The sequence below is a fragment of the Macaca thibetana genome, chromosome 8, assembly GCF_024542745.1.
Source record: "Macaca thibetana thibetana isolate TM-01 chromosome 8, ASM2454274v1, whole genome shotgun sequence".
NCBI classification, from domain to species: domain Eukaryota; kingdom Metazoa; phylum Chordata; class Mammalia; order Primates; family Cercopithecidae; genus Macaca; species Macaca thibetana.
The window spans coordinates 89,318,728-89,342,391 of NC_065585.1; the positions used below are offsets into that span (position 1 = coordinate 89,318,728).

The 23,664-nt window shown below is 43.6% G+C and overlaps 3 protein-coding genes across 7 annotated transcripts in view; all 3 read right to left on the reverse strand.

Moving 5' to 3' along the window:
* Nucleotides 1–23,664, reverse strand: part of CHCHD7 (coiled-coil-helix-coiled-coil-helix domain containing 7) — a 1,019,570-nt gene that overhangs the window by 841,102 nt on the left and 154,804 nt on the right. The gene's annotated exons all lie outside the window — the stretch shown is intronic.
* Nucleotides 1–23,664, reverse strand: part of TGS1 (trimethylguanosine synthase 1) — a 553,145-nt gene that overhangs the window by 441,155 nt on the left and 88,326 nt on the right. The window lies entirely within an intron of this gene.
* XKR4 (XK related 4) overlaps nt 1–23,664 on the reverse strand; it is a 429,208-nt gene that overhangs the window by 152,433 nt on the left and 253,111 nt on the right. For both annotated transcript variants that reach the window (XR_007728402.1, XM_050802345.1), the window contains exon 2: nt 22,596–22,795. Coding sequence is in view for 1 of the 2 variants with exons in the window: in XM_050802345.1 (XP_050658302.1) it covers nt 22,596–22,795 (200 nt within the window). In the remaining variant the exon portion in view is untranslated. The remainder of the gene's footprint in view (nt 1–22,595; nt 22,796–23,664) is intronic.

Genomic DNA, 23,664 nt, shown 5'->3' on the forward strand with positions numbered 1-23,664 from the left:
TTGAGGTAGTTTCCCATCTCAGAGAGAATCAGTGAAGTCTTAGAAAGGCTGAGAAATCTGTCCCAGTTTTCAGAGCTTGGTGCGCCAGCCTGGATGGTTGGTTCTCCCACAGTCTCCGGAGGGGAGGGCCTCTGCCCCAGGACCCACCTAAGGATTCCCTGGAACCTTGTGCTCCAGGTGGAGTGAGGAGCTGGTTGGGGTCAAACAAAGTGCATCCTGATTCCGCTGGACCCCAGCCTGCAACAAAACCAGAAGTGGGAAGATAGCAGCCTGGTTCCATCTGCTCTCCTTGGACGTACAAATCCAAAGAAGTGCAAATGGACACCAGCACCTGGGAAATGCTGCAATGCCCCAGAGCACATTTGTTGTCATTACATCTCATGTCTGTGCTCTAAGAAATTAAGTAGAAACAGGTAGCCAGCACAGGACTTGCCCACAGGAGGCATTCTGGAAACACGCGTTGAATGCATGAGGAAAGAGGATGCTTCTAGCTTCCTGATGCTGCACACTAAAAAGAGCATTTCTTTGAAACATTTCTAATTGGTATGGTGGTGTCCTAGTCCTGAAAAGTAGAGGTTTTTTTTTTGTAGTTTGGCAATTGTTTGGTATTGGTTTTGGACTATGAAGCACCTGACAGCATTCGATGCACAATTGATGAGCAATAAATAATGACATGCCTCTTGAGTGCATTATGTTGATATTTTGCATTCAGAGGCACTGACATGATGAGCTGACAAAGAGAAGAGTGTGGAGTCTTCTTCCCGGCCACCAACAGGATCTCTGACCCCCAGACTCTAAGTCCTATCACTGACTTCATAATATCTTGCTTCTAAAAAGAAGCTCCAAAATTCTGCTCAAAGAACAGCAGGGTTACTCATGGTGGCTCACCTGGAATAAGAGAGTAACTGACACACGGCTAGTAAACTGTTGTAGATGACTAGATGGTGACTGTGGGAGTTTTTGTTTTTACATGAAGAAAAGACAGTATTTCCCCAACATGATTCATTTGGCAATATTGTATTCCATGTGATATACGTAGAGTTGGCTAGTTTTCAAGCTAGAAGGGAGTGTTTGGACAATTTAATATTTTTATTAAAATATTAGATGATGAGAAAATGGAGTCTCTGCCAAGGTAAGACATGCGCTCATTCCCTTAGCTAGAGAGTCGTAGAGTCAGGGCTTGAATCCACTGCCTTCTGTCCATTGACTTCCCATTCTCCATTTCCGTCTCTCTCTCCACCTTTTTATGTAAGTTTTTATTGTGAGTATAGGCAATGTCTATGTGCAGTTTTGAGCAGAATAAAATGCACTTGCACTTAAGAAATTAAACATTACCAGTGTCTATGAAACTTCTTCCTCCCCACGCCTCATCCCCACAGGCAACCACTTTCCTGAATTTCATGTTAATCGTACTCTTGTTTTTCTCCTAGCAAGATACTTCTCTTGATTTTCAATATTTCTTCTATTATGAGACCCAGATGCACAGATGTTCCCCAAAGCACAATGGATATTTTATAGCTCTTAACATAGGATCAGAATTCTAAGGCCATAAAAACAGCCAGTTAGCATTCAGACCAATCCTGCATTTGCACGTTATTAGCCACCGACAGCTCTCCTTGGCTCTGAGATGACACTGCTGACTCTGACCATTAAGAATATGCTTTTTTGGCATTTCCACATCCTTTGATAGTGTAAATTTATAAGAATAATGCACTTCTTTGGGGGGTTCTTTGTTTCTCTAAGTTCACTGTACTATTTCATATTCTACACATGTTAATGTAGTCTTGTTTCAAAACCGGAAAATAACAACAAGACCAGAGCTCCTTTTCCAAACATTCACACTGTTCATGGGGACAAATAAAAACATTTGTACTCAAGCCCTGTTCATTTTAATTTCTATTCCCCCACGAAGACAGCATCTGATTGGTACCATGGCAACAGGTTACCTCAAGCATCGAATAGGTATTAGTTGCACACAATCTTCCTCACAAATTCTCTTTATAAGTGTTAGGAGAGGTGTGATCTTCTCCTAGAACTCACTAAATTAAAAAAGGTTGAAGAAAATCTCATTAGCGTTTCCAGAAGTGCCTTTCTGGGGTCTGATAATATCAGATTACTGTTCATATTTTTTCCTGTATTCGCAAGGTGCAGGCACAGCCTGTAGATGTCCTGACAAGTGGCAAGGGAGGGAACACCAAGGCAGCCTCAGGACATGCAGGCAAAACCAACTTACAGGGTTCTGGGTTTTCTTCTGACTTTTCCTATCTCAGGTTGTTCAGGTCTTTTCCTTCCTCCTTCTCTCTTTTCCTTTCCTTCTTCCTTCCTCCCTTTCTCTCTCCCCTGTTTCCCTCCTTCCCTCTTTCTTCTGTTGCTCCCTAAGGGAAAAAGCAGTGATGTATTCCTCACTCATTTTCTGAGTTTATTTGCTAGTGCTGCCTTGAATGTAAGGTGGATACTGTGGATTGTAAGTGGTCTGTTCCTGTGAAATCTGTACTGACACATCAGAGCTAAATATTCTTTATGTGACAAAGAGGAAAAGATACTTCTTGGGTACCTGCCAATACCAGGTATGAGACAGAGCATCCACCCTTCACATTGTCTCAGCAAATTCTCCCAGATGCCTGCCTATGATGTATGGGTTACTATCTCCACTCCTTTGATAAGGAAGCAGATGCAGAGAAGTAGAGGAATGAACCACAGGTGAAAGTTACTAAGTGGTGGGTTTTTTGACTCAAGTTTCCATTGAGAGCCTCAAAACTCACTGGAGGAGGCAACCTGCAGACTTCTTTCATTCTCCAGGTGGTGGTGGTGGCGGGGACAAGTGCCATTGTCATCAGACATTGTAACTCGCAAATATCGTGTTACAACTTGAGAAAGTCTGTGCCTGTTACACCAGGTATATTTGTGGTTCCCTGTCTCTGTGTGTGTGTGTGTGTATGTGTATGGCGAGGGGTGTGAGGAGAGAGGTAGAGACAGAGAGAGAGAGAGTGAGAGATGAGAAAAGAAAGAAATATAATAACTTTTGATGACTCATTTATTGGAATTAATGCTATGCGCTCAGCCCAGACTGCCTCTAACATCATGAAAGTATGGCCACCAGTTTTAGGAATCCTATACTTTCCCAGAACTGTAGGAAATATCTCCACACATATGCTACAGATGAGCCTGTGAGAAAAAGATTAGTTTTTACATCTAATGGTGTGAAGTTGATGTCTATCCATCTGACAAAGGTCTAATATCTAGAATCTGCAAAGAACTTAAGCAAATTTACAAGAAAAAAACAAACAACCCCATTAAAAAGCGGCAAAGAACATGAACAGGCACTTCTCAAATAAAGACACACATGTGGCCAATAAACATAAAAAAAGCCTCAACATCATTGATCATTAGAGAAATGCAAATCAATACCACAATGTGATACCACCTCATGCCAGTCACAATGATGATTATTAAAAAGTCAAGAAACAACAGATACTGGCGAGGTTGCAGAGAAATAGGAATGCTTTTACACTGTTGGTAGGTATGTAAGTTAGTTCAACCATGTGGAAGACAGTGTGGTGATTCCTCAAAGACCTAGAACCAGAAATACCATTTGACCCAGCAATCCCATTACTAGGTATATACCCAAAGGAATATAAATCATTCTATTGCAAAGATACATGCACATGTATGTTCCTTGCAGCACTATTCACAATAGCAAAGATATGGAATCAACCCAAATGCCCATTAATGATAGAACGGATAAAGAAAATGCGGTACATATACACCATGGAATACTATGCAGCCATAAAGAGGAATGAGATTACGTCCTTTGCAGGGTCATGGATGAAGCTGGATACCATTATTCTCAGCAAACTAATATAGGAACAGAAAACCAAACACCGCACATTCTCACTTATAAGTGGGAGCTGAACAATGAGAACACGTGGACACATGGTGGGGAGCAACACACACTGGGGCCTGTCAGGGGAGGGTGTGGGGGATCACATCAGGGAAAAGAACTAACGCATGAGGGGCTTAATACCTAGGTGATAGGTTGACAGGTGCAGCAAACCACCATGGCACACATTGTTACCTATGTAACAAACCTGCACATCCTGCACAGGTATGCTGGAACTTAAAAAAAAATTATATTTTTTTAAAAAAGAAGAAAATGTATCGTATTTCCTCATAAATATTTTTATCTTCAAAAATGTCAAGGCTAAAAGTATTTTGTGCTAAAAATATAGGTGAGTGGACAGAGCAAAGTCTAAGTGCTGTTTGCTGGAAGATTCGTGAGGTTTCAGGCCCTGGGGGCAGCCTGGGTGAGAGGACAGGAGCCAGTAGGTGCAGTCAGCTCTGGCTTTAGAGGGCGAGGAGCTCAGCCCAGACCAAGACCTTGGGGAGGACGAGGTAATGTTTCACCTCAAGGTTAGGTGAAACGAGTTTAAATAGGTCTACATCCATTTAGGAGAGAAACAGAATGCGAATGAGGAACTCTTTTCTGATAAATTTAGACAGGCGGAGGGCGCTCTTCCCCTTCTCCATCGGAGGCAGGCAAGGAGGAGACCAGAGGAGGACATGGGCAGGTAGTGCACGCTCCATTGTCAGATGGCTTAGGCGCTTTACATTGTTTATTTTATTCTGTTCTACCACAACACTGCAATTTAGATCATTAAAATTATTTTCCAATCAGAAAAGCCGAGGCTCAGTGTCATGAAGTCACACACTCAAAGCCACACGCTTTGTGAAGACATCAGAGATCATTGGCGATGGAATTCCTCCACACTGAGGTCCTTTCCCGGTGGGATGGAGCTCGGACCCCAGGCCCTGGTTGCAACTCCACCGGTTGCTGGTTGCTGGGGGCATCACCCTTGTTACTGCAAACTGCTGGACAAGGCAGGAAAGTGCTCCTGCTGCATCTCCCATGCCCAACTTTTCACAGCTTCATCAGTCTGCATTCGGTTTATGTCTCTGTCCTAAAATGTGTGCTCTGGCCACTTCACTAGTTTTATTTTCTTCTTTATAGTCTAGAAATTCCACCCTTGCTACCGTGATGCCTTCTCCTCTAATTTGCATTCTTCATTTCTTTGCTAGACTTTGCACCGATGTGTTCTGCTGTGTGCCCCTGTGGTCTCTGAATTGTCAGACCCATCAGGCTCTTTTCAGCTCTCATCTTCACTGGTCCCTCAAGGGCATTTCTTTGGAAACTCCCCATCCCCATGCTCTTCCTATTGCAGGATTGTTAAGGAATAGACATGATTCCAATACGCCCACCTCTCTCTTATTTCCTTCTCTGGCTCTTTCTCCAATATAGCCCCTTAAATGGTGGTTCCCTTTACCAGTTCTGCCCTTGGCCATCTCCTCCAACAAGCTCTCCCTAGGTTATCTCTTCTATTTTTCCCTGCTTCAACTATCAACTCAGCTTGAGATACAGTGTGTGCGAAGCCTTTCTCACCCTCTCCAGGTGGAACCGGTCACTTCTGTCTTTGGGTGTCCACTGACCTCTGGGCCTACCCGGGACCACTTTAGTACTTATTCATATGCTGCTCCCCCTTATGAGGCTGTAAGCCCTTCAGGGGTGAATGGTCTTAGTCATGCTCACTTTCTAGTATCCAAGTCAGCACCTGCCATGGATAGGTGCCCACTCCATGTTTATTGTAATAATGTGATACGTTATTATATTTTGTAATATACAGTAAATAATGAAGATTTCCTTCAGGTCTTGATGAAGACACTGCAGCCTGTGTTTGGGAGGCGTGTAGCTGGATGAGAACAAGGAGGGATTTTTCAGGACCCTTGGGTTTCAGGATCAAGTTCACATCATCCCCTCCTGTCCCTGGTTTGGCTATGCTACAGCACAGGGCCTGAGTAAGAAACCTCACACTTCCCCGACTCCCTGACCTGCTCTTATCCAATCTCCCCTCCAAGCACTGGTACACTTGAATTCACTGCACTCATTCTTAAAGTTTCAATACTCGCTCCCTTTGCTATCAAACTTCCTGGGCAAAGTGAATTTGAAAGAAAGATCTCCTGTGTTCACAAAACATTGAAAAAAAAAATTAAAACTTACTTCACATAGTTTTTATAACAGCTTTTCTATGTTGATTTCTTTAAAAAGATGTGACAAAGTGTTTTGCAATTACTTATTCAATCATTTATTCCAAGGATCTTTGTTAAAAATATCTGTTTTCTATTTACATCATGGAGGATATATTTTAGATTTTTTTAAAAAAATACGAATTGTAACTCAATGTTTTAGATGACAAATATCTGGAGGTGCCCCTTCATTGAAGGCTCTGTGCTGGTAACTCCCACTTTTCAACCCTAGCGTAAGGAAGTTCATGCCCCGTCGAATTGCCCAAGCCTTTGAACCAGTAATACTATGGATGTTTAAAAAGTTTTTGGGGCCGGGCGCGGTGGCTCACGCCTGTAATCCCAGCACTTTGGGAGGCTGAGGCGGGCGGATCACGAGGTCAGGAGATCGAGACCATCCTGGCTAACACTGTGAAACCCCATCTCTACTAAAAATACAAAAAAATTAGCCAGGCATGGTGGCGGGCGCCTATAGTCCCAGCTACTCGGGAGGCTGAGGCAGGAGAATGGTGTGAACCCGGGAGGGGGAGCTTGCAGTGAGCTGAGATCACGCCACAACACTCCAGCCTGGGCGACAGAGCAGACTCCGTCTCAAAAAAAAAAAAAAAAAGTTTTTGGATGTTGGCCAGGTGCGGTGGCTCACGCCTGTAATCCTAGCACTTTGGGAGGCCAAGGTGGGCATATCACTTGAGGTCAGGAGTTTCAGACCAGCCTGGCCAACATGGTGAAACCCCATCTCTACTAAAAATACAAACATTAGCTGGGTGTGGTGGTGCGTGCCTGTAATCCCTGCTACTCGGGAGGCTGAGGCAGGAGAATCCCTTGAACCCAGGAGGTGGCAGTTGCAGTGAGCCAAGATCACGCCACTGTACTCCCGACTAGGCGACAGAGTGAGACTTCATCTAAAAAAAAAAAACAAAAACCAAAAGTTTTTGGAGTTTTCGAGTCTGGTTAGTCTTGTAGTCTCTGAGACTTTTTCTACAGCTGAGTTATGAGCTGTGGAAATTTAAGATCACAATGAAAGTGCTGACAAAACCTTAGCCAGGCAGAGCTCAGCAGGCCCTGTCCTTCTGCAATCAGGGCTCATTGTGAGCTTTGAAGAGTGAATCTCCATGTGATTTTATCCTAACAAACGTTTACATACCAATTGAATCAGCTTCTCCCTCCCAACCCCCTTGCATCTGTTCTGACAGTTTGCAGGGCTCTCTCTATTCCACACATATATCCTCTTGTGTATGAGCAGTACCCTAGGGGGGAAAAGCTGTTTTAAAATCATTCAGTAGGAAGTGATCCTGGTTCTTTAGTTCTGCTGAGTCATCAAGAAAATATTAGCTTACCTGTCTGAGGAATACTTTTAAAATCAGTCTAATAGCAATCTGCTGAATAAATGCAAAATACATTTATACCCTAGAATATACACTTCATGATGTGAAAACTATTTAAGAGATTGTGGGAGCTTCCCTTACCCACCCACCTACCCAATCCAATCCAAATTGGGTCACAAAATCCTGATCCTGTAACTGCCTGTGGCTTTCTAGGAAAAAAAAAAAAAAAAAAAAAAAAAAAGCTATTTGGGAAAGTACCACAATAAGCCACTTTTGAATTTTTTATTAAGTTGACCTTACCCATCTTCCCTTTTGTCCTTGCTCGGCAAGCATTCTGCTTACCATTCCCATGGTTATTTTTAGTGTTTAGAAATAATAATTACAGTGTGTTGATATTCGGTCAAAGCAAACATCGGCTCTAAGTTCCCACACTGGCTAAAGGTCAGGTGAATGGGAGATAAATGTGGGCTTCTGTTTCCTCTAAGGTGTGAAGTGCTAACACATTACTGAAATTTGGGGAGGTTAGAGGCTGGCAAAGGAAGACACCACAGGAAAGGCCAACAAGCAGCCAGGGTTTGGGGCACCATTCCTTGCAGACAGGTCCTTATTGATGCTTCTTTGTTCCAAACAGGATTGAACTGACTGCTCTAGATCTTTCCTCCAGCTCTCCTCTTCCCATAGCCATAGCACATGTGACTAATTACACTGTCCACCACATCCATGACCCAGCTGCTCTCCATGTGCCTGTACATGCCTGTGTGCTCACCATACCTCAGAGGGAAGGAGAGGCAGGAGAGAGGAGAAATACTGAGTGGAAAAATACCAAGATTTATGCTTGATTATTGGAGATAATTAAGTAGAACCTAAAAATAGGCCCCTTATTTCATATTATGTTCAAAATGATTCAAATTCAAAGCTATTCACAGCTGTGCTGGGGGTTGATATACCATAGAGCTGATTTCAAGCACTTGAATCAATGATAAGTAGAAGAAGCTTCTTTCTGTTCTTCTAAGTATAACTTGGGGTGGTACCATGACTCAGAGACTACTGAATGTGAAATAAAGAGATCAATAATATCATTACCCCCATGACACCCATCATTTATTCTGCCAATACTTTTAAATAAAGTGGAGCCATATGGCCAACACGCCGTGTGAGTTTTGTGATTCTCTCCTTATGAAGTTGTTGGTGATGAGTCTTTAAAATTGAACTCCATGAATGTATTGATTAAGCAGACTAGTGGTTTACTATTTTATTGATCTACTTACTGATATTGCCAAGTATCCCAAGGACTGAACAATGCAAAGACAGACTCAAAAGTCAGAAATACAGGAAAATAGGTTGTGGTACTTTAAAAAGTATATATGCAAGGATTTACTCTGACACCAAACACCTCTTTCAAGTGTTGGGAATAAATCTAATTATGTGCTGTCAATAACATCAGCAATTCCATTGCTTTGTGGAGACTGATCACCAGCATTGCTGCACAGACACAGGCACAGACCAGTCCAATGGCCTCCCCAGTCTGGTTTGTTCACATTGCTATCTTTTCCTTACAGAATATCATTTCTCCTGACAAAGTATTGGGCATCATTTGTGGCCCAGCTCAAAGGCCACTATTTTCACAAAAACTTTCCTGATTCCACACTCCCTGATGTCCTCCTCCTTCAAACATCAATAGCATGGCATTGCTGCTTCCCCTGTACCATTCTGCATATGAGATTGCTCTGTGTCACCAAAGGACCTCAAAGTGACCACCACTAGGACACAGCACACTGACTTCTAATAATGTTTTGGTCTTTCTTTTCCATTAGACTGAAATTTTGGAGAGCAGGGGCTGTGTCTTTGTATCTGTCTTGCCTAGCATAGGGCCTTGTCACATACCAGGCGTCCATTCTTGCTTCTATTCAACAAACACCCAGGATCGCCCGCTCTGTGCCGAGTGTGTGGTTCCACTGTGTTGGGAAGGAATGTGCGAGTGCCCTGGAGTGCTGGCCTCATCGCGCTGCCAAGCTTGTTTGTGCATCTCGACGGAATTTTCCAGCACCTGGCAGGGAGGAGCTGTCATCTTTCTTTTATCCCCTGAGGGCTTAGCACTAAGTGCTATTGGATAAATGTAATATGTTTAGAAAGACAAAGAAAAAAATCATAACTCTCCAATGTAGGGGCTGCTGCTCCTAATTTTTCTAAGTTTGCTTCTTCACCACTTCTCATTGGTCAGACTTTTGTGAAGTGTTTTGAGGAGCTTATGTCTACTCTCCTTATAATTTTGGTTCAAATCAAGTCTCTGATGAAGCTGCTCTTACAATTTTGTTTCATCACTAATGAACTACTGCTACTTAATAGATTTAATAAAGCTTATTATGAAGGCGGATACAATAAAGTAACAAGGGAAGAAATTAGAACACTTCTGAGAATGATGCCCTTTACATTCAGAGGAGCCACTATTAAGAGCTCTTCCTAAATCTCAGGGGATTTGCCCCACGCTCAACCTTTGTCACCTTTATTGACCTCACTGACTTCCTGAGCATTTGTATCAGAAACCTGAGATGTTACAGCGCTCTTCATAGTCATCAGAATGACCAGTTTGACATTATATAATAAAAAACTTTGAAAGTCTGCTTGCCTTTGAATCCAGCAGTTTCACTTTCAGGTATTTATTTTTAAGAAAAAATTAAGGCTTGCTGCAAAGATTTAGTGTTTTTTGTTTGTTTGTTTGTTTTGTTTTGTTTTGTTTTTTCCCTATAGATGGTGGTCTCGCTCTTTCACCCAGACTGGAGTGCAGTGGTACAATCATAGCTCACTGTAGCCTTGAACTCTTTGGCTTAAGTAATCCTCCTGCCTCAGCCTCCTGAGTAGCTGGGACTGCAGATGTGTGCCAGTGGAGCCAGTTAAGATTTAGTTCTTAATATGTTTATCATAGCATTATTTATTACAGCAAATATATATAACTTATGATTTCAGAAATAGAAAATTACTCAAAAAGAAAAGGATAATCCATATATTGGTATATTATGTGGTCATTAAAAATGAAGAACTATATATATTATTATGCATATATGTTTGTGATATGTTATTAAAAAAGGATACAAACTGGTATCCAATATTGATTCTATTTTAATGTAATATATTAAAACATTAAATAAGTTTACACAGATAAGCAACAAAATATAACTTTTAATTATTTCTTAGGTGCAAGATTTTTATTCTCTTTTCCTTCCTTCCTTCCTTCCTTCCTTCCTTCCTTCCTTCCTTCCCTTTCCTTCTTTCTCTTTCCCCTTCCTTCTCTCCCTCCTTCTCTCCTTCCCTTTTCTTTCTTTCTTTCCTTTTCTTTTCTTTCTCTCTCTTTCCTCCCCTCCCCTCCCTTTCCTTTCTCTTCCTCCTCTCCTCTCCTCTCCTCTCCTCTCCTCTCCTCTCCTCTCTTTTCCTTTCCTTTCCTTTTCTTTCTCAGCATCATGCTTGTGCCCTAGGCTGGAGTGCACTGGCATGGTCTTGGCTCACTGCAGCCTCAAGAGATCCTCCCACCTCAGCCTCTCAAGTAGCTGAGACTACATGAATGCACCACCACAACTGGCTAATTTCTTTTCTCTTTTGTAGAGATGAGGTCTTGCTGTGTGGCTCAGGCTGGTCTCAAACTCCTGACCTCAAGCAATCCTCCTGCCTTGGCCTCCCAAAGTGCTGGGATTATAGGTGTGAGCCACCATAACCAGCCAAGATTTTCATTTCTGAGTGGCAGGAAGGTGATTTATACTTTCTCCTTCGTGCATATTTGGGTTTTCTATTTTATCTTTAATAGTATGTGTAATAGGGAATAAAAGTTAATATTTTAAAAATTCCAAATATGTAGAAGTTTTACAAATACGGTATTTGGAGGAGGGGAACTTATATTGTGTCTTTTCGTCTATATAAAATAACACTATGACATCCCACAGGAACTTATGAGCAGTCTGTATTGGCTAGTCCAACTGAAAAGCCAATACAAACTGAAGTAGCTTCTGAAGATGGTACAAATCTGCCAGCATTCTTCAGTCAGAGGCCTTTTGAGCGCCTTCCATGTTATAGGCCTTTTCCTGTACTCCTTGCTTCATGGCGCTCACCCTGTAGTAAAGGTGATGAGAAGAATAATAAAACATATGGACGAATAGAATTTCAAATGGCCAAAGAGAAAATCACTCAGAGTAAGTAGATGGGGGTGTCTGTTGGAAGGGGAAGAGCTGTGTGTTTTAGGAGTGATGTTGGAGTCCCATCCTGATTGGAGAGGGATGAGGTATGTGAAGCCCTGGGGGAGTGAAAGGGCAATGAGCCAGCAAATGCAGGGTCCTTGATGGGGCAGCAGCCAGGGCCTGCCTCAGAGACAGAGGATGGCCAGACAGAGCTGCTGGGCTCGCAGGAGCCAGCGGGAGAGCAGGGAGACTTGGAGGCTGCACACAGGGGCCTTGTCATATGCCTGTCAGCAGTTTGTACTTCATTTAGTTGCAGCAAGAAGTCCCCAGGGAGTTTTAAAGAGAGCAGTGAAGTGATAGAAAGTTCGCTGTGGGCTAGACACCGTGGCTCACACCTGTAATCCCACCACTTTGGGAGGCCGGTGGATCACCTGAGGTCGGGAGTTCAAGACCAGCCTGGCCAACATGGTGAAACCCCATGTCTACTAAAACTACAAAAATTAGCCGGGTGTGGTGGTGTGTGCCTGTAGTCTCAGCTACTTGGGAGGCTGAGGCATGGGAATTGCCTGACCCTGGAGACAGAGGTTGCAGTGAGCCGAGATTGTGCCACTGCACTCCAGCCTGGGTGACAGAGTGAGACTGTCTCAAAAAACAAACAAAAAAAAGAAAACAAAAAAAAATAAAAAAAACAAAACACATCGCTATGGCTGCTGTATGGTGTGTACGCTGTGGGGAAGGGTGAAGGGGGACACCAGTTCACTGGAGAAGGGTAACTGAGTTGGTGTTTGGAAAGGGTGTTATCAGCGGGGGCGGCAAAGAGTGGTCGGATTTGGGATATGTTTTGGAGGTGGAGCAGACAGGACTTGCTGATGGACTGGATCGGGGGTGAGGAAAAAGAAGAATGAAAGATACTTTTCAGTTTGATTATTATCAGGAGACGCAAATTAAAGTCACGTTGAGATGCTAACCCATGGGTCAAATTCAGAGGACTCACAATGCCACGTTTTGGAGTGCATTTGGAGCAATCTCCAGACATATACTGCTGGTAGGAATATAAATTGGTACGAGCACTTCGGAAAACTCTATGGCGTCATCTACTCACATTCAGTGTGCCTGTCTGTACCCCATGACTCAGCAATTTCACTCTTAGGTATGAATCCAGAATTAATAGGTGTGCACGTGTATTCAAGACATATTAAAAACACTCAACAGTAAAATTAACCATAATACTCTTAAGCTGAAAACAAACCAGTGTCTATCAACAACCACAAAATGGACAGAGATTTATTCTTACAATAAATTATTGTAGAGCAATGAAAATGAATGGGTTACAGTTACATGGAATTATATCTCACAAGCACAACACTGAATGAAAGAATCCAGAAACACACACACACACACACACACACACACACACACGTATGTTTACATAGAGGTGAAAAACCTGCAAAACGAATTTTTTCAAATAGTGATCACATGTAGAATGTCAGGCACACAGGCAAGGAGCGGGTAAGAGCAGGGCTCCTGGGATCCTGAAAATGTTCTTCCTTTGACCTTGGGAGTAGTTTCTCACAACTGTGTACTTTTCTGTATATATGTTATACTTAACAAACAATGTTTAAAAATTACGAAATAAGGCCGGGCGCGGTGGCTCAAGCCTGTAATCCCAGCACTTTGGGAGGCCGAGACGGGCGGATCACGAGGTTAGGAGATCGAGACCATCCTGGCTAACATGGTGAAACCCCGTCTCTACTAAAAAATAAAAAAAACTAGCTGGGTGAGGTGGCGGGCACCTGTAGTCCCAGCTACTCGGGAGGCTGAGGCAGGAGAATGGCGTAAACCCGGGAAGCGGAACTTGCAGTGAGCTGAGATCCGGCCACTGCACCCCAGCCTGGGCGACAGAGTGAGACTCCGTCTCAAAAAAAAAAAAAACGAAATAAAAACAGAGGATAGGAAGTGAGAAAGTGGAGACAGAGGATAAGATGAATTTTTCACAGTTTGTGAAGAGCAAGAAAGTAATGTGGTCGTGGGTGGTGGCATGGGTCCATTTTTTCTTGATTACAGCATGTTTGTTTGTGTGATGATGGCAGTGATGCAGAAGCGAGGAAAAACTGATAATGCAGAATAGGGAGAGAGAGGCTAATTCCACGAACAGGATGCTTGAGCAGGTGGCAGTGGATTCCAGGGTAGAAGAGATGGACTTTAGCTGGGAGGCAGCATGTTCTCAAAGGCAAGGCAGGACATATGGGTGAGAAAATAAAATAGCTCTTGTTTTATTGCTTCTATTTTCTTACTGAAATCAGGTTACGAATACTGGAGGCAGCCCGTTGGAATGTGAGGCCACCAGAGAAAGTAGGAAGCAGTTCATTTTGGAGCAGGAAACGGAATTTCAAGGGGGACATAAGGTAGGCTTGCTGGACAATGTTGAGTGGCCATATGAGGTCTGTGGTCACACATTTAAGAAAGGACATGTCCATTGCCAGACTTGGCTGCCTGGGTGTTTTCATGACACAACCTCCATGATCTAGAGCGTCTGCCTTTGTCTCATGCCATGGCCTTTCAGGCCTTCACCTCCAGCTGTTACTCAGAAATAGCTTTAACAAGCTTGGTTATCAAGTTTCTCAGCTGGGAGCAGACACAAGTCACAAAACAGAATGGGGAGTGTGTGCCAGCTCCCTCCACCCGAAAGGGGGGATTCTGCAGACCCCTTTCCGGACTCCCTGACTGACTGGCAGTCCAGTAGGTTCTGCCAATAGGTGGCACTGGTGGGAGGTTGGAAGGTGGGAGGAGAGGAGAAGAGACTTTCTGGTTTCCTCTACAGATCAGCATCCTATTATCACTGGGCCTCCACAGCGCCTGGCTCCAGCCCACCGCTGCCTTTGGCATTCCCGGCCCCAGCCTCGTCCCAGCCCAGGGGAGGCAGCAGCAGCCGGCCTGTGCCAGGAATGTTCCAGGTGATCCCCACTCCCTCGCTGCCTGGCTGGCTCTGCGGCAGTCCCCGCAGCTGCTAGGTTGCACCCCTTCTGTCACCCAGCACTCCTCAGGCAGTAGCTTTCCCTAGAAGTCTGAGCCCTCTTCCTTCACTCCGCTAGCCCTACAGATAAGAGCTTCTTCCTTCAGTTGCGAAATCTCTTGATTTCATGGGTATGGCTTTTCATCCTCTCACCCTCCCAGCACCTGTGCCGCCCATTCCTCAATCTAAATCTCTCTCTCTCTTTTTTTTTTTTTTTTGAGATGAAGTTTCACTCTTGTTGCCCAGGCTGGAGTGCAATGGTGCGATCTCGGCTCACTGCAACCTCCACCTCCCAGGTTCAAGCGATTCTCCTGCCTCAGACTCCCAAGTAGCTGGAATTACAGGCACGCGCCACCACGCCCGGGTAGTTTTTTTGTATTTTTAGTAAAGACGGGGGTTTCTCCATGTTGGTCAGGGTGGTCTCGAACTCCCAACCTCAGGTGATCCGCCCGCCTTGGCCTCCCAAACTGCTCGGATTATGGGCGTGAGCCACTACCTCCAGCTCCCTTCTTTTAAAATAGCTAACACGTTCTACTTTCCTGGTCTGGGTAGTATGCTACTTCATACATCATCACAAAAAGCAAAATCCAGCAGCTAATGACCTGCCAGACAGCAACAAAGCCCAGTGGTTTGGATCAACTGAAGACTGTGCGTGCCACCCGAGTGAGCACGGTGCCTGGAGGGCCAGCAGCAGGCAGCGCGCACAGCAGGCTGCGGGGGAGTGGAGCCGGCTGCAGCCTCATGCTCTACATCCCAGGGCAGCCAGAAGGTCCTCCCAGGGGTCCTGAGGCTGTGATGCAACCGGATTAAACACACCACTTTGCTCTGGTCCTACCCAATTTTTCAAAAGCTGTCAATGTACATTTCATAGAAACAACTCTCTTTCACAGTATATTTCATCAGCTTTTCTATTAATAATACTAATTAAACTAAATTAAACTAATTAATCCAACTAATTAAACTATGTAATGCAAACCTAAGTTTACAATAAAATGGACATTGGCCGGGCATGGTGGTTCAAGCCTGTAATCCCAGCACTTTGGGAGGCTGAGGTGGGCACATCACCTGAGGTCAGGAGACCAGCCTGGCCAGCATCTCTACTAAAACTACAAAATTAGCTGGGCGTGGTGGCGGGAGCCTGTAATTCCAGCTACTCAGGAGGCTGAGGCAGGAGAATTGCTTGAATACAGGCGGCAGAGGTTGCAGTGAGCCAAGATCACACCACTGCACTTCAGCCTGAGCAACAGAGCAAGACTCTGTCTCAATAAACAAACAAACAAACAAACAAACAAACAAAACCAACAATAAGAAGGACATTGAAAGAAACGGTTTCAGACACCCAACTTGACTCTGGCTGAGTGCATAGCTCAACTGGAGAAGACAACTCTGCCTGGTGACTAAAAACAACCTGCTTGGCATGAATATTCAATGTCCTGGGGGCATCAGGGAGAACCCTCTACAGAAGGAGTAGGGCATGGCCTGAGCGGAGTTGGAGAGGAGGGCTCTTCCCGTAGGAGTCTCCTGCTGATGAGCATCCTTCCAGCTGAGGCGGTGGGCCCTGGGGTGGAATGTGCTGGGCAAAGTTGGATTTGAGCAAAGAAGTGCGTCAGGTTGGGGGCGGGGGCAGATGTCCTTGATGCTGCCTTCCTGCTCCTTCCAGCACCATCAAGGACGTCAGAACTGTCCGATCGGAAATGTGTGATTCAGTCCATCAGAACAGTCTGACGATGGACACAGGGCTGCTCAGGCAGAGGCTGCCTGGCCCCTTCCCGGAGCAGGTGAGCCGGAAGTGCTGTAAGCTCCTCTCTCACTTTAAACTAACTAAGCTAACTAATTAAACCAAATTATTGATCCTCTACAAAATGGCACCACTCAGTCCAGAATGCACCCAGATAAATGGGTGTTTCTAAATATGTTCTGTCATGTTGTTTATAGTGTCACATTATAAACTTTTAGTAAAAAGTGAACTTCTTTAGTACAAATAAATGTTGCACAGAGCTTCACACACCATCATGCACAAACAGGCTTTCAATAAATGTGTCAATTAACTACGATAATAGCAACTGCAGAGGAGGCAGATCCAGAGGGACTTGGAGCCTAGACCCCTCACAGACTGGCACTCTCGCCTGCACTCTTCCCCATCTGCAGAATCCAGAGGTAGGGGCAGGTACATTAGAAGACAGTGGTGTGGGGCAAGGGAGGAAGGCCTTGGGCACGGGGGTGACTGGGATTTTCTCTAACCCAGGTCATTTAAAGCTGGCTGGGACCTGTCTCCACCCACTTCACGATGAGGTGGGGCAAGTTGCAAGTCAGTGTGAGGTCTCAAGAGTGCTCACCAGGAGAGGACAAATGGAGTGTTTTTCACAATTCAGGTATTTCTTGGTTACCCTGGTTAGCAGGTAACAGTGTTTGCCAGATATTTGAAGACAACTTTACTTCTAACTTCCTGTGGAGTTAGAGGATGCAAGACAGGAGAGGAATAATTAGAAACCCCTTCCAACTCCCCGTTTCCTCCCTTCCTTTCACAAAATATTCAGGATAAACTATTGGCAAAAGGAGTTTTATTCATATTTTTCTGGAATATGAAGGAATGAGAAGTAGGTGTTTTTTGTTTTGTTCAGTAAAGCTTTCCTGGGCACATACATGGCCTGTGGGATGGCATTTGTTGGTAACTCACTCAGCATACCCCAGCTAAACACACTTAGGGTGTAGGATGAGATTTTCCATTAGTGATAAGGTAGCAATTGGAAACAAAGAATGAAAGCCTTCTGGAAAAAGCAGAAACATTTAGGCTGGCAGATTGGCACTCAACCAATTCATCTAGTGAAGGCCAGATTTTTGTTTGTTTGTTTTACTTAGATGGTTCCTCTACAAGGAAGCGTTATTTCCGCACAATGGTTCCCTGTGCAGCCAGGTGACTGTGCTGTATGCAGCTTGGGCTGTGGCTTATATACCCTCATTGTGAGCATCGACCATGTGCCATTATTCTACACGGTGTTCCAGGCTGCTCTGGGGAGTACACCCTTTGACCCCAGGGAGCTCTGAGCAAAACTGTATTGCTGAGGAAGGCTGTGTGCAGCTGTCTGTACGTGAATTGGTATCTTCTCTGCCAATCATGGGTCTTTGCAACCAAAATAAACTATTCATAATACGACAATCACAAAACTAAAACTGACTGCGCATTTTACAGGTTCTTGGGGTCATCAAAAAGTCCCGATGAGGTAACTCGGACCATGAACTTTTTACCTTTGCTGGCGTCATTTAGACAGACATGGAGGTCTGAAATTCTGGGTAACTTATCTTAAGCTGTCTTTGTTTTTTGCAGTCTGAAGACTTTTTAACTTGATTGTCCTCCACCATTTCAGGCTTAAAATGTCTAAAATGCTCTCCCCCTAAGTGGCTGCTCCTGCTGACCTGCTTGGTTTTATTGTCACCAGGTTCTCTCTCAGTCAAATGGACTCAAGCTTCGGTCTCTTTTGGTCCATGCTCTGTCCGTCAAAAGACCTGACCATTCTCTCTTCACAATGTTTCTTGCACTTCCTTTCTAACACACACCCCTTAATTCAGGGTTCATGAGCTCAAATTTGAACTATTTTTCCCGTTTTCACATGCCATCAAATTCTTCACCTGATTCTAAAACTTTCCTGTTCTAAAACTCAGGCCACACCTGAGACCTATTCAGTGAGAATTTGCGTTTCCATAAGATTCCCTGGTAGATTTCTGCAAGATCAAGCCGAAGAAGCCTTATGCGCTGGGCCAAGGGTCTGACGAATCCTTTGTGTGTACTCTCTCATTTAATCTCGACAATCCTATGAATTAGCACTATTACTATCCCTCAGTATTCATGGGCAAATTGAAGCTTAACAACAATAAGAAAATTACCTGAGGTCGGGGGCTGAAGTTCAGGATACCTTGAGGAAATACTAATGTGGAAATAAAAATGTGAATGAGCAGTTAGGACTGGATACGCTGAAGAGGTGAAGCTGAATTCTGTAGGATGAGTAAGAACTAGACAGGCTAAGAGAGAGGGGACGAGAATATTCTGGAGAGGTTAATAACAGGTGCAAAGGCCTGGAGGTGGGAGAGAAATGGGAACATTTTCAGAAGAGAGAGGAGTGCAGCGTGGTTGCAGAGCAGTGACTAATGAGGAGAAGGCTGTGACACAAAGGCCTTGGAACTTGCTCAGGAATCTTGTTTAATTTTAATGAGTGTCAAGAGGAACACTGAAGTGGTTTAGATTAGAGTCTAAGCGGCTCTAGGACCACTCCAAGGAGAAGGGAATGAAGAGGGCAGGGGTGAGGATGAAGCTGTGGGCCAGCCACAGGGGTCTGGGTGGGGGTGCATGTGGTCCGGCCGGGGGAGCACAGTAGAAATGAGGTGAAATGAATGAGTGTGAGATTTTGCTTGAAGATACAACTGACAGGCCTCAGACCACATCTTCCTTAGCATCTTTGTCGCCCTCACTAAACAGGTAGAGAGCAGCGCCCTCCACGTGGACACTAACAGAAATGCCACGGTCCATCTCCACTGTCGAGTGGGGTCTCCCTCCCTCCTTCTCCCCATCCCATTTTCCTTCCTGCCTGCTGTCCTCTCCCCCTCTCAACACCCCTCTCTCCTCTCTCCTTCTCTCTTCGTGACGATATGGGATTGGGACTGGAAAACCATAACGGCGTGTAAACTGGAAACTCTCTGGAAGTACAGAGAGCATTACCCTGTGCAGGTACAGCCGTGCATGCAGTCAGGCCTCCTGGTGTGTATCTTACACTCTGCAGGGAGCTGGCTCTGGGACATCCCAGATCCCGTGGAGAGCAGCTGCTGCCCTATAATATGTCCAAGGTGACTGTGGAGTGTGAAGAGCTGGATGTTCAGGTTCAAGACTCAGCTTTACCCTCATTCCTGCTCTCAGAACAGACTCCAAACTGTCCCTCCTGGGCCAGTGCAAATGGAGGAACAATTATGCTCCAACAGTTCTCCCTGAGCCTGTCAGCCTCCAGCATGAGGAGGCTCCTCTGACTAAGTGACTCCATAAGGAAGGAGAAGCAGAAAGATTTTCACAGCAGCTGACAGCGTTCTAGGGCTACCCAGCTTCCACAAAGAGAATACAATTTCTAGCATCAGTTATAAAATGTCATATTTCTTGTGTGATTTTTCTTATTGTTTTAAAAACACTGCAGAGAGTGGTGGATGGTTGAAGTTGGGTTTAAAGAGCAATTTTCCTTCTATCCTAAAAAACAGTAATTTTAGACAGTCACAAGCAGAGTGATCATTCTCTCCCTGCTAAATAAGAATGGTTTAGAGATTTTAATTCAGAGCTATCTGCAAATCCTTTACAGATTTCATGCCTATTGATTATTTACATTCAGAGCAGAGGGCTGCGTTTTCACATGTAAATCCCAATAATTTTTTTTAACCATTGAAGATGTTGGAAAATACATGTCAAACTAGGTTATTACATTTATTTTTCTTTTCCTAAAGGGAAACTGCTCTGTTCTTAGAACTCACATCAATTTAATTTATCAGCTGGTTTGTTTGTAAGTGGGATCATCTATCAGCAGAGGGGTATTTAGAAGCCATCCCTCTGAAGACAGGTGTCTCTTCAAAATGCAAAAGGAATCACATGGTGTTTCATGGGCTGGTCTTCCTTGGCTGGAGGGTTTGTCATTGTTTTTTACTGTCAGATATTTTCACTCTTTGTTTTGTAACACAACTGTCTACCCACCTCCCTTGTTAAAAATCAGTAGCAATAAGATCAAGGTAGTGGGCTTATTCCTCCTCTTGACTCAATGACTTGCACTGATCCTTAGTGATATTTGGATCAACCTATCTTTTGACCACCTTGGGAATGAAACAGAACATAGTTTCCCTACGCCATTCTGAAACTTGACGGCAAGGCTTGCCTTGGCTAAGGACGAGGTCTGGCATTCAGCACCTACAGTACACCTGACATACTTGTGTCAAGCTTAGTCGGTTAGCTGGGGACACTAGATGTCAGGAAAGAGCCAGAGACTCAGAAAACATAACTCAACACTTGGCTGCTATGTTTAGGATGAATAATCTGATTAAAACTAAGGATTGCATTTTCCACATTTTTTTTCTGTACAATTTTATGTATTGTTCTTAAACTGAAAATGTGACCTCATTTTCTTAGATCCCTCTCTCACCTTCCCTTCTCTATCTCCATCATCTTTGTAAGAAAAACCTCTCCATAATTTTCCAAATATTTTAGAAAACTAGTAGAGACACTCAGTGACCTCAGGCCATCAGAAGGTGACTTGCAACCTTGCACGTGTGCTCCTGAATTTTCCCCCTCTACAGAGTTCCCAACTGTATAATTGTACTAAGGAGTTGCCAAGTTGTTCTGGAGATGAGCACTAAATTCTTTGACAGAGATTTAGTTTGATGTTGCCTTTCAATTTCATTTGTATTCTGGCTTACAGATCATTTCCTAAAGCATATACCAGGCATTATATGCCTACTGGGAATTCATCAATTCAAAGATTGAATAGAGTTGTCAGGGAGTTTGGAAATCATCCAGTTTAACTTGTGACCTTTACATTTGAGCAACCTGGGGCCCAGAGAGATTAAGTGGCTGTGCGAGGTTTTATAGAGAGGTAGTGAGACAACCAGAGCCCAGGCCTCCGCATGCCTAGCTCATGGTCTTCAACCACCAGACACCACGAAACACAGTCATCCACAACTAATTCACACGGCCTTCTGCCTTCTCCGTGCTTTTCTGTTTTTCTGTGCAAATACTCCACTTTCCTCTTCTCCCAATTTGCTTTCCAGCAGCTGAGAAACATACATCGTGGATCTCTTTGACATTCTTCTCAAACTTCTTGGACCAAAGCTATTCTATTGTGAAACCAGGGTTGGGCCAGGAATCTATGAATAAATGGGTCACCAGCTACCAGTACACATTTTCTCTTTCTTTTCCTATGCAGGTAACATGCGCCCTGATTCTGTCCCCCAAACTAAAGCACTCAGCTTAAACAAACATGCTCCATGCCATAAAAAGTTATAAGGACAGTGAGGAGATTCCCCAGACCAACCAGAACAAAACTCAAGTTGGAGCATGACCCATCTTGCACAAGGGAGCAGCATGTGCCCAGAGGGGCGCACAGAGGCCCTGCTGAGATCCAAACAAAATGAGCACTTTACAGTACTTAACTGTTTAACAGCATCTATTTAGTTACAGGATTGACAAATTAATAGGAAATGCTTTCCTTAGAAAATGCTCTCTTATCCATCATCCGTGTGCCCATGTATTCATCTGCCTACCCACCAGTCTGTCTAATCTTGCTAACTTATTCTAGAAAGGATTTGAGCAGCAGGCTCTAAGGAAATGCCTGGAAGCTCTGCTGTAACTGGAATAGTCCTACTGATGAGATCATCAAATATGGGAGAGCACAAAGATATTAATCTGATAATAATATCCATTTTATAAAACATCATAGTATATAAATATTAATAAACATTGACAACTTTTTTTCCCATATGACCTTCTTTCCTTAAATATTAGGGTAATCTCTACCACTTCCTTTTAATCTCTTTTTCTCATTGTCTCTCTCTCTCTCTCTCTGTCTCTCTTAACATCAAAAGGAAATAGTAGGAATTACTCTAATACTATATATACACACACACATACGTACACACATATGTATATTAGAGAGAGAGAGAGCGCTACTGCTTTCTTTGCAACTTTTGGAAATTATTCCATTATAAAAACCAGAAAGCCTCAGTTGACTGACTTTATCCCCGTATCGAACAAGTGTAAAATCATAAAGATTTTTTTTCCTACTAAGAGGGCAGCTGGAGAGCAAAAATGCCCTGTCTTTCAATTAATCAGTCATGAGAAGCAATGGTAGGAAAACATCATGCATCATTCACAAAACACATGTAAAACAGCAGACATATCACAGGTCTATGTCAACAAAGGGCATTAGGACAGTTGCTCGGATTGTGACAAAAGTAGCCAGTCAATCTTTCCCCAAATTCCAAAACCAAATTGCAAGCCCTTACCTTGGAGGGCCTGTAAGCTATGAGTCTGTACGATAATGCAGAGCTGCAGGACCAGCTGTGGAGCACTTTCCAGAAAGGTGGCTAGCAAATGCAGCATACTCACATCCGCATACTCATATACCATTTTCCAGTAAAACCTCCATCTGTCATTCTCCCCACTCTGTCGACTTCGAATACCTAAGTATATTGTGTGGAAATATCTAGAAAGAAAACATGGAGAATAAGAAAGAGATGAGTGATGATAGTTTATAATTCAAACTCCAGGGTTGTTCTTTTCTGCAAGCCACCATATGCAAGCTAGCACAAGAAACAATTACCTCGGGGGCTTATGAGTTAAAGTCCAACGTTAACTGCTTAAGAGTACCCATATTTGTAAATGCTCACTTTGAGAAGTCAGCGCAATTTTAGTCCTCATAAAGACATTCTGCTCAATTGCAATATGAAGAAGCGTGAGGTGGAATGTGGTGGAAACTCAGGTGGAGAATGGGTTTGCTACTTTAAAGGTCTACATACATTCTTTTTTGTCAGTTTCTCTATGTGCCCAACAGTGTTCATGAGGGGGTTTCTCCTAGGACACAATGAAAGCCTGAAGCACCAAAATATATGTGCATGTAAACCTTCTTATGCCTTTAAAAACCACTTTTTATTATTGAAAATTCCAAACGTATGCAAAAGGAGAAAAAATAAAGTAATGCATCCACTATACCCTTCACTCAGGTTAAGTACAGTTGATCCTTGAACAGTGAGGGTTGGGAGTTGAAATGCAGTTTGTAGTAGTTGAATGTAGTTGAAAATCTGCATATAATTTTTGACTCTCCACTTCACTAATAGCCTATAGTTGACTGGAAGCCTTATCGATAACATAAATATCAACACATATTTTCTATGTGTATTATATACTGTATTCCTACAATAAAGTAAGAGAAAAGAAAATATTAAGAAAATCATGAGGAAGAGAAAATATATTAACTATCCGTTAAGTCGAAGTGGATCATAAATGTCTTCATCATGATCTTTACATTGAATAGGCTGAGGAGGAAGAGGAGAGATTGGTTTTGCTGTCTCAAGG